This window comes from Purpureocillium takamizusanense, chromosome 5, assembly GCF_022605165.1.
Source record: "Purpureocillium takamizusanense chromosome 5, complete sequence".
Classification (NCBI taxonomy): domain Eukaryota; kingdom Fungi; phylum Ascomycota; class Sordariomycetes; order Hypocreales; family Ophiocordycipitaceae; genus Purpureocillium; species Purpureocillium takamizusanense.
Window position 1 is genome coordinate 1,866,493 of NC_063072.1, and position 10,927 is coordinate 1,877,419.

The following is a 10,927-nucleotide window of genomic DNA, read 5'->3' on the forward strand; positions in this document are numbered from 1 at the left end:
ATTACTAATAGCTTTTACTCGATATCTATTAATATTACTAAAGAAATTATATAACGCTAAGAATAATTAATATTTTAATAAGAGTTATATTATATACTACGCGGCGAACTTTAGATAGGACCGCGTTACCGTAGCTATTAATACTTGTCTAGTCGAACGCCTCCTAAAAGGTAGCCTCGTAATGTTTTTAAACTTATCTAGTAGAACTTAAAACATTAGCGTATATATACTTGCACAGTAGACATCTGAAAGGAGAAGTTGAGTAACGTACCTAGTGTGGAGCGGTGTGCAGCCTCAGGCCTTGGTCTGAGGCCATATAAGAGATGTTATGTGTGGCTCCTGTGGAGTCGGCTCCCTTTTGCCGTTGGAGCCACACATATCTCAACACCTAGCTTGTGGGAACTTCATCCTGGGGGAGCACTCCCGTCTGAGGCTTGCAAATACGCAAATTGCGACAACTAAAATTAACAGGCGGTATGCATGAGGTGAGCGTAGTGCTCTGGTGGCCGTTTTTGGCTTGCTGGCGATGCGAGTGAAGTAGATTGCGGGTGGGAAGCACAAGTGAAATGCCGACCAGTGAAATCAATGTTCACACTCTAGCTCTTGCGCTGCCTCGCGATATATCGTCTCGGCCTCCTCGTATTTCCCCTGGCCCTCAAGCACGGCCGCAAGGTTGCTCATGCAAGCGACCGCGTCCGGATGCTGGTCGCCGAGCCTCTGGTTAGCAATTTGGCATTGTATGTGACAGCACGCCATTGGCCATTCCTTCCCTTACCAAGTAATCATGAGTGCTTCTCGGACAGCAGCCGATACGGCAGTGCACATTGTGCACTGCACACTACCGTGTTGATCTACCAATAGCCCACTGAGGCGCAGGGCGACCAATATGTACATGCATCCTCGCCAATTCTAACAACCGTTACCAAGTTACTCTCCTGATCATCAACGTTTTCGTAGGATCAGGGAATGACTACACATGACCAATCAGTATCAGATCGAAGCGGATATGGAAGTGGACATACCTGCACTCCGAACTCCAAATTCTCGTATCTCTTGACCTCTCCACCAGGCATTTTAAGGTCATAATGTATCAGCAGCGTTGCCAATATTAACTTGATCTCGCTTGCGGCAAAGAAACGTCCTGGGCAAGCGTTCCGTCCGTACCCGAACGTCAAGCTCGTCTTCCCGACACTCGTGAACTGACCATTGGCCGACACCGCCCTAACGCTCCCTGTTTCCTTCTCTCCGTCGTGAATGCCCTTGCAGAAGCGAAATGCGTCGAACTGATGAGCATTAGGGAAGTACCTCTCATCTGTATATACACCTTTCACCGGTACTTCGATGATGAAACCTGCAGGGATCTCTTGTCCATTGGAGAGAATAAGCGGTTTCAGGGCTTTGCGACGAAACGTAACTAGAAAAGGTCAGTACACGGAATACATAGATTGGTTCTTCGGAGCTCCGTTGCGACGTACCGCTGGCTAGTGGGTGGCAGCGCGTCGTCTCCTTCAAAAAGCTATCGAGCTTCTTCATGCTCTGCAATGCTCCAAGTGTGAATTTCCCATCACTCTCTTTTAGGACTTGGTGAGCTTCCTCCCGCAGGACGGGGATGAGCTCGGGTATAGCCACAAGCGTGTAAATTCTAGCAATCATCCTCAGCTTGTGTCCCATGGGCAACCTCTCAAAGCAGCGGGGTCTTACGCATTCACAGTGATAGCGGTGGAAGTATGTATGGCCGCAAAGCTGACATCCAACTGATGCTTGACTAGCTGCTCGTCGTCATTGATCCCGAACCGGCTCCCCTCGTTCATGAGCCAGTGTAACATGTCGTTCGGGGCTTCGTGGCCCGGCATTAAGGCAGCTCTTTTGCGGGACGCCACAACAGGCCTTAAGAAATTGTCCGCCTGCTTGACGCGGCGCCGAAGCCGTCGTACAGGAGGCAACCAGGGGGACACATAGGTGCGCAACCAGGGCGGGACAAGGGTAACGACGTACGAAGCCCTCATCAAGTCGATGGTGTAGTTGATGGCGGTCTCGATATACATCTCGTCGCGGCAGAGCTCGGGGCCAACGAATATGCGGCCGGAAGCCATGGCAGTAGTGCGCAGGATCTTGTTGCTCATGTTGACGTTGGTCCAATCCGATGACATGGGGAGCTCAGAATGCATGGACCTGATGACTTCGTCGGCCATGATGGGGAGGAGGCGGCCTGGATGCGAATGACGAATTACAATTCGTTCGTTGATAGTAAGAAAGTCAAATGTTGGGTTATGTCCTACCCAATGAGGGACTCAAAGCCGCAACTGCACGTGGTATAATAGCATTATATTCCACGCCTTTTGTGCTCCTACTCTGCAAGATCTGTGTGGAAGGATAGTATGCCTTGATGATTCGTCGGGGAGTTGCAAGCCGCGTACCTCGTCCAGTGCTTCACCAAAGCTCAAGATGTCATCAGGCAACTTTTTCAGTTCACCTAAGAGGTCGGGGCTGATCGTGATGGATTTATACTCTGCAATAAAGTCAGGAATCGACAGCGCCCGGGATCAAGTTCGTTATACTTTTGGACGCTGCGGTGCGCAAGAGTGCTTGCTTGATCTTTAATAAATCATTAGGGCGAGAGTAAACTGCGGTAATTGTTTGCAGAAATCACCTTGTTGCATTCCCTCGAGACCATTCTTCCAAGGCTGACGGCAGCAACACTCCGATTTCGCTTCTCTCGCTTCCATCGCCCCAAGCAAAATATTGAGTAGAAAACGAGCCGCAGGAATAAGAAAGTACCAAGGGCAATAAGGATCGCCACGACCAAGTTCCATCGTATCGAAATGGCCTTTTGTTCGGCGCTAACGATGCCAAATTTTGCTCTCGCGTCAAACAAAAACTTGGTCATTTTTAGCTTAGATTCTGCTAGAGTGTCAATATCGCCTCGTCGGCTTTCGAGGCAGCAAGCTCTGATGAAATTCTAGCATTAAGTCCGAGTAGTTGTTCACGTGCTATACACATGTGAATGTATGAGTAGGATACTCCGTACACACTAGGACGTATCGTTCAATTCAGAGGCTCATGAACACGTCAGAATATGACAGGCTATCGGATCACAACAAACCTTTCGGCAAGTATCGCCGGCACGCAACAGCTCTTTATGAGCGTGTTTCAGACACGGTGAGTCGGCTGGGCGGAACTCAGCCACGTTTCAAGACACGGCTAGGTGCGGCGCAGAGACAAGGCGACAGCAAAGGCGACAGCTGCACTATGTACCAAGCCACATCTTGCCGATTTCCCGTTATTCGAGAGGCGCCATATGCGGCCTGATGAGTGGACTCTATGGTGACGATGGCCCGACAACCTCCCTCGCCTGATCGCGCAAGTCTTCATGTTGTGGGTTACCTGCTCATGAATTGTTCGCCCTGTTCAATGTTGGTTCTGACGCAACATCGGCTACCGCCCCGTCTTCAATACACTGCCTGATGGCGAAAGCTTAGTCTCCCTGACAATGAGCAGGTCAATCTGTGACCTCTATATCTCAGGATGAAATGATCGCCGTGATGGTCAAGAGAGCATGTGCCCGCACTACATGTATGAATACCTCAGCAGTCTTGTGGCGTTTCCTCCGGTCCCCAGCAGCTTTCCTACAATGCGATCTGCTCACTATTTTCCGATTTTGACAACATGACAGGGGCGAGGTGGTCAACCCCAAAATTGTACTCCGTACCAGTCCATGTATGACACGTCGTCCAGCCACTTATATCTGAGAACAACACAGGAGACCTGCATCGAGTAATTGCAGCACCAGCCAATGAGGATACACGCTAGAAGCTCCATTCTGAGGCAGAACGAACGTTGCAAAAAGGCTTGATTCAAGCTCCATGAACCTGAATAGCTAGCCACCACGGCCTATTCACCGGTATAAGAGCTGACGGTTGTGTGTGGTAGCAGTATGATGTCAACACCAGACCCGGTCAACGGCGCGCCTGTTTGAGTAATGGACATCTCGCAGTTGAAAAGCTTTGCAGGGCTGCTGGCCGCGTCAGCCGGAATGCATTTAGTGTTCCTGGCGCTGGCAATCTTGTTCGCTTGGCGGCTCAAAAGAACTTGGCCGATTTTCACTCAGACCGCCTTCTGGGAGTCTTTGCCATGGGTGAAACGCACGCTGTTTGACCCCCGGGACTTCTTCATGGATCGAGCCGAATTTTTGAGGTCAGGTAAAGAACGGAGCTTGAACGGGCAGTTCACCTTCTGGTATGGACGCCGACACGTTGTCGCCCTGTCCGGTCTGGAACCTAGGAGGATCTTCCATACCGCACGCGGGCTGGACCCTGTGGCCGGGTATGTCCCAACCAAATGAATAGCACCCTTCCCACTGTGGCCTTATGCTGAGGAACTGTCAGCTTTATGGAACTCTTCACGGACTTCCCTGACCTCAGCCGTTTCCAAGGCGGAGATACCCGTTCTCTCATCGCCATACTCCGGCGATGCACCCACAGAGACCGGCTGATTACCAATTTGCACCTCCTCATCACCGACAACATCAAGTCTCTCGCACAAATCAAAGCGCCGGGGGTAATAGACCCTTTCGACTTCCTGCATCGTCTGATGTATAAGACGACACATCGGTTGCTGGGGTGTCACGACATCGCCAACGACCAACAGCTACTAGACCGCACGTTGGCTACATATAGTTGTTTAGACGAGAGCACTTGGCTGGAGCACCTGTTTCCTATGTTGCCGACCTGGGGGAAGATGAGGAAACTTTGGGCCTTTACGAGTCTCCATTGGACCCTAAACAGGATCATGCAAGGCCGGCGCAAAACCGGCAAAAGAGAAGGCGACACCTTGCAGATGCTAATGGACCAGGGCCTGAGTGACTTTTTCACCACCACTGTGAGTACAGCCTGGAATGTGTCGAAGGCCTCCTTTGTCGCGTTAACTTTCTCTCCCAGGGAATCATAGGCATTCTGTTCGCGAGTCTATCTAACACGAGCACCGGAGCAGCATGGTATTTATGCTACCTGGCGAAAGACCCTGACTGGTATGCTCAGACGCAGGCCGAGGTTGACGCCGTGGTCGAGAAGTACAGGAAGTCGCCAAACGATACCACGGCAGATATCTTCCAACGTCTGACGCTACAGGAGTGGGAGACCGAATTCACGTTGATTGATCTAGGTTTGCGGGAAACATTGAGATTAGTTGTGTCCGGAGTCTCCGTCCGGAAGAACATCAGCAGCGACATTACTATCAAGGAGACGGGCATAGTGATACCAAAGAATAGCCTCGTCGTAAGTTCCCCTAATTTATCCTCCCTCTACATCCCAAGCATGAAAATTACGGGGGCACGGTGGGTCGCGAGTCCCCAGATAGCCGCTGATTCTTTTTGTTATAAAGGTGTACGGCGTGGAAGATGTGCACATGGATACATCACAGTATCGATCACCTTATAAATGGGACCCCAGCAGGTATTTAGAAGGACGAAATGAGGGTGCTAAAAATGCACATTCGTATCTAGGATGGGGCGCAGGGCTCCATCCATGCCGTACGTCAACGATGAACTGCCCCCAAAAAGTTTTGCGACGACCATTGACCTTATGTAGTTGGCATGAAAGTACGAGCGCTCTGGGCCTTTGTCTCGACAGCAGCTAACATGTCTTACAGTCGGCTAAGCTGGAAATCACCGTGACAGTGGCTATGATGCTCTCACTTTTCGACATCGAACCATGTGATTGCAGGGGAAAATGGACTCAGGATTCGGTTCCAGGACTTAGTCGAAACCGCATAGGAGTAGGGCATCCGGTTGGCGATGCACACATTATGTGCAAACAGAGGCACTTTGAAGCCTCCTAATGAGCACTGCCCGCGACTTGATGCTGTCGGTCGTTGCATGGTCAAGTATTAGCAACAAGTAGCCAGTGTGCTAGAACGCATCATCGGGAGGTAAGCACAATGCCTTCGTTCTACGCGGAGACCTCTTCACATGAGACATGATGTCATGAGTGCTATACTGCCACGTGCCTTCGCCAGACCACCACAGAAGATGAGCGAATGTGGTGCCGCATCGTTGTAAGACTGATTGACACGTACCAGTCCGGTTAGATCAGTGGAGCTTCGTGAAGTCATGCCTGATAACGCCATTCAGAGTATGCCGGCTCTTGAACTGGTCCAGAAAGAACTTCGGCATAGAGCGGCAGGGCTGACCAATCTCACCCATTCGCTGAAACCGCCGCCGCCCTTCTACCAACTATTGAGTACAGGAAGGGACGGATGCCACGGCTCATATCTTCAATATGGGCCGGGCCAAACTTATGTGCTGCGTGCTTCTGCGGGTACCCGGCCAGCCATCCCAAGCCAACAAAGTCCGCGTGGTAGGTCAGCAGCCGAGGACGCACATCAAAACCAACAGCGTCAACTCTTCTGCATTTGTTCAAGTAAAAGTCCACAAAACTTTACCCGACGCCTCTCTAATGAAGCTGGCAGATATTCGCCATTAACAATCATGGCTCCCCTCCAAATGCCACCATAACAATCAGCCCTCCCGCCACAATCCCAATCATACCGGCATGAAGACCTATCCGTTCAACGATACTAAGTGGAACCGCTGATCTATTCTCCCTAGCCAGCTTCTGCGTAGCTTCGAGATAGCAATGTGATGTCAGAGACAACCACGTCATAACCCAAAATAATCCCAGGATTCGTTGCCACGAGGAAGGTCCCCGCTTTGACCGGTTGGTTCGATTTATGGCGTTTAGTTTGTTCCAGGCTTCCTGTAGTATATCCTCAATTATAAATCCCAACGTGAAGAGAGGAAAGAAAGTCATCGCCCCGGATTGACTAGGCGACACGCCCTGCATAGAATCTATCATCAGATGTAGAAGACCTGATAGAACAAATACTAGGAAGTTGTTAAGGTATCGCTCCATAAAAGACGGTCGATGGAGACCGAGAATATCTCTAGTGATGTGATTGGTGAAGGATGTGAATGGCCATCGCAGCGACTGGTGCCAGAACTTCCTAGGAGTCGTATGCTATTGTTAGGATCAAAGAAGACAGAATAAACAGGCTGCTCTTATGCGCAGACATCAACACAATAGAGGTATAGTCCCCTTTGGGAGAGGAAAAGAGGAATTGAGCGATATAGCAGACATACCCCCAGAAATTCCGCAGCGTGTACGCATCCCACATACTTCCAAACAGCGGCGGACAGTCGTCTGGTGCGGCTCCGCCCAGTCCAACAGCAATCAGAGTCGCAGTTCGATAAATGGAATCGACGAGCAACCTGGCAACTAAGAACCATGTAACCAGAGCTGCTGCGGCCCGTCTCAACCACCCTGCTAGGTCAACACCTCGGTATTGAAAGTCGTGCACAGAAGACTTGGGTGAGCCATCTTGAAGAAAGTGAACGTAAACGAAATCTAGCACCAGGTACTGCCAGGTAAGAATCGCTCCTTGCCGAATAATATAAGCCTTCCGTGGAAGTATACCCTTCGCTCGTCGGATGAGAGCCTTCGGGTGAGCAGGAACATTCTTGACTTGCCAATGAGTGCCAATACCGCGCAGGGCAATAAGAAATCCAAAGGTGGACCAGATCTGGGTGAGCACTGGGGATGAATCGATGAATACCTCTGCGCGTAGGAGATCTCTCCGATCTAGGGGATTGAGTACAAGTAAGTTTGCAGCTTGGGCAACAACAACAAAAACATGAGCCCCAGCTTTGCTGTAGTGGATGGGGCTGGTCGGAATTCTCTGTACCAAGCGAAATGCTTGATATGCAATCCATAGAGAACAGGGTATCCAAACATAGCGGAGATAGGACTGCTTAGGAACAAAAACGATGCATAAGCTCGAAAGCACTGTCTGCGCGATCCAGAGGCAACTGACTGCAGCAGATAATACGATGTCTGCCATTACTTCTAGAGAGGGCAGTTGGGGCTCTGAGGCACGGTTTGGGGGGGGAATTGGATGTGCTGGAATTTTTCTGGGACAGTGGCCACAAGCTGTGGCACGAGGCAGATGGGCGTTATTAGCAGCCCTTATGAACAAAGATGCGCGTTATGCCAGCACGAACTCGTCGGTGACTCAAGAGCTCAACAGCGCTTGAGATTGTTGCCAAATTCCCCTGTGGAACAAACTAGTTAGTCATCCCGTATTTTGGGCTGAGACATTTCAGTTTGACCGACCTTGCCGCCGGGGTTACGAGTTACGAGTCACGCCACGTCATCCTCGATATAACTAAGGCGGCATTTCGAGGAGTGCGTGACGAGGCTGATAGCCCGCCTATAACGATTCATGGTACGCCACCCAAAATTGTTTGATTGGCGCAACATGTGTCTCTTGTTGACAGACGAGAGAACTGAGAGGCGTGGGAAAGCAATGACCAGCACTAGTGCAACTACTAGGGATACTTGGCAAGCAAAACAAAGTTTCTGAGGTCACGCATGGCCACGTATATAGCCCCGTCCAGGAGGTTGCGTGCATGTTCAATAACCCACGGATCCATATGCGGGACTCTATCTAGTAGTAGATACCTATGCGCTAGGAGGGCCAATCGCGCGACCTAGGTGAGCCAGGCACCAGACCTCTGCAGCACAGGAGGAGGGGCGGCTGCATGAGGCTCCCGTCAGCACCGAGGTCCGCACAGCTGCTATTCATTAGTTCTCGCCTCACACACATCGCTGCGGCTTTCTTTAGGTATCGAGCTCGCGGTCTCCAACCTCAAACCACAGCGCAAGACTACGATCGACGACGTTAACACTCTGCCTGCCCTCCTCGAGTAATGCGTCGTGGTCAGACGGTTCTGCCGACCGCCATTGTCCTCTGCTCGACATCAACAGACACTGCTTGGCTGATTGCGCAACCTGAAGGAGCCTGACGTTCCAGTCCATCCAACCCGCGACCAGTAGCAAGGAGGATGCGTCGCAAGTCGTTGGATGCCCTTCCTTACACGAGATATGACGCTCCTGTCGGAGGATTCACGCCATTAGACATCACATTGATGGTGCTGATGCTGAGTGAATGCATCCACAGGTATTCGCTTGCCCGCCTGATTGGCACCCACATGGGTCCATGCGATTGCTGCCAATACTCGCTGATGTCCTTTGATGGAAAAGCCTACAGAGGAAGTCCAACTCCAATGCCCAGAAATGTTACACCCGCAAAGCAAAACACGAGTAAAAACACCAGCCACCACTGAAACCACACTTTCCCGAAAACCTCCGTCTCCAGCGGCTCCGTCTCCGAGGGGTCGGGCTGGGGTTTCAACCGTGTGATCGCTGCCAACGTTGGAATGACAATAGCGCTGACCCTGGTGTCCCGTGCTCGAAACGTCTGTGCCCTGCGCAGTCCAGCCCGCTGCGGTTCTGCCGATGCTGGGCGTGAAGTGTCGTGGTGTTGATGGCACGACGACCCATGTGATTGGAGCTGAATGCCTTGCACCTCAGCGCTGTCGTCGGTATTCGCCTGTGTCTCGAGGCGGGTCCATGTCCTTGTGCGTATGTCCTGCGAGCACTCCAATTAGCCATTGACCCGTGTAAAACATCACCGCCATCAATGACTTTTGCGGGCCAAATGAGATGAGCCATACCCCAGAGCTCCTCAAGAAAGGAAGATAGCGGTATCGCCAGGATTAAAAGTGGGAGGATTTGGCCAAAGCCCCATTTGCTCTCGTCGTCTTCTCGCCCTTGGCTGGGTGCCTCCCGCCGCTCCTCAACTATACCTTGAATAGCCGTGATCAACAAGCCGTAAACTCTCAACAAGTCCAATGCTCGCGACAGCAATACTTCTCTGAATGAAAGGAATGCTATGTTAAGAAAAGATAAAACTGCCTTTCTGACAGGATTCGACTGGGAAGCGGCCTGGTTGGCTAGCGATAGGCGTCTTGCCGGCCACCACAACGCGTAGTAGACCCAGCTTATGATGGTCTTTGTGGAATGCCATTCCATGATCTCGGGAAACAAAAGGAGCGTGACTGATAAGAGTCCCCAGAATAGGACAGCGAGCGTGACCGGAAGATAAAAGGTGTTGGGCGGGGTGTACATGTCGGCCTTCCGAGAATTCAAGGCTTCAAACTCGCACGAGACCGGCTGTCCCCAGAGCCTGTCCATCATGAAACAGTTGTTGTACGCGACGATGAAATACACAAAGCTCCCGGTAGATAGGCAGACGATCCAGAGGTACCTCCAAAGGCGCATATAGAGCGGCGTTGCTTTGAGCTTGTCGGCAATGGCAGAGAAGATGGCCTGGTATGACACAAAGGCCAGGATGGATAGCTGCGACCCTATGAAGTAGTGATACTGGGTTATGCTTTCGTGTGTAGAGTAAAGGACGATAAAAATCGAGGCGCCGGTGATGAGCTGTGTATCTGCGAGTGCTAGGCAGATCGATTGAAGACTGTCCTTGCGGACTGCACTGATGCGGCCCCACGCTCGGCCGAGAGACTCATGTGTCGACCTGGGGCATACCCAAACCACAAGCCGAAGCACTCCACGGCGAATAAATCTGGAGAGATTTCGGGCCTTTTCCTGAGCAAGCCAGTCGAGAAAGTTGTTCCAATCCGAAGGGACGATGCCGTCGACGAATAGATAGAGGTAGCCGGTCAAAAAGCTCGTGAGAATTGCATAAATGCAGAAAGATGTAATGACCTGCAGGATCAGCCAATGATTATTTCTTTGTCCCGGTGATTGGCATCACATACCCCTACACCTGCCTTGAGTAGAATCAGTATCGACTAGACGGGAGTCTTGATGCGCGATCATCGCCTGCTGCTGGCATTGAATGGTGCACTAACAATATCAGGATCACCTTTGAACCCGAGGGGGGACTCGGCGAATTCCAAGCAAGACATCGATTGATGCAAAAAGGCTCACGTGGGTAGTAGTAGTAGTATTAACGAAGGTACTTATGCGGTAAACTAGGTATGGTGATGATGGAACTGATTGGCGCC

The 10,927-nt window shown here is 51.1% G+C and overlaps 2 protein-coding genes across 2 annotated transcripts; both read right to left on the minus strand.

The window, feature by feature from the left end:
* Positions 1-1,697: 1,697 nt before the first annotated feature.
* On the minus strand, positions 1,698-2,192 carry JDV02_006137 (uncharacterized protein; the record flags this gene model as incomplete). Its single annotated transcript, XM_047987496.1, has 1 exon — positions 1,698-2,192. The coding sequence occupies one exon, from the start codon at positions 2,190-2,192 to the stop codon at positions 1,698-1,700; it is 495 nt and encodes a 164-aa protein (XP_047843481.1).
* Positions 2,193-6,619: 4,427 nt separating this feature from the next.
* JDV02_006138 (uncharacterized protein) lies at positions 6,620-7,947 on the minus strand. The gene has a single exon (XM_047987497.1). The coding sequence runs from the start codon at positions 7,891-7,893 to the stop codon at positions 7,000-7,002; it is 894 nt and encodes a 297-aa protein (XP_047843482.1). The 5' UTR covers positions 7,894-7,947; the 3' UTR covers positions 6,620-6,999.
* Between the last annotated feature and the right edge of the window lie 2,980 nt (positions 7,948-10,927).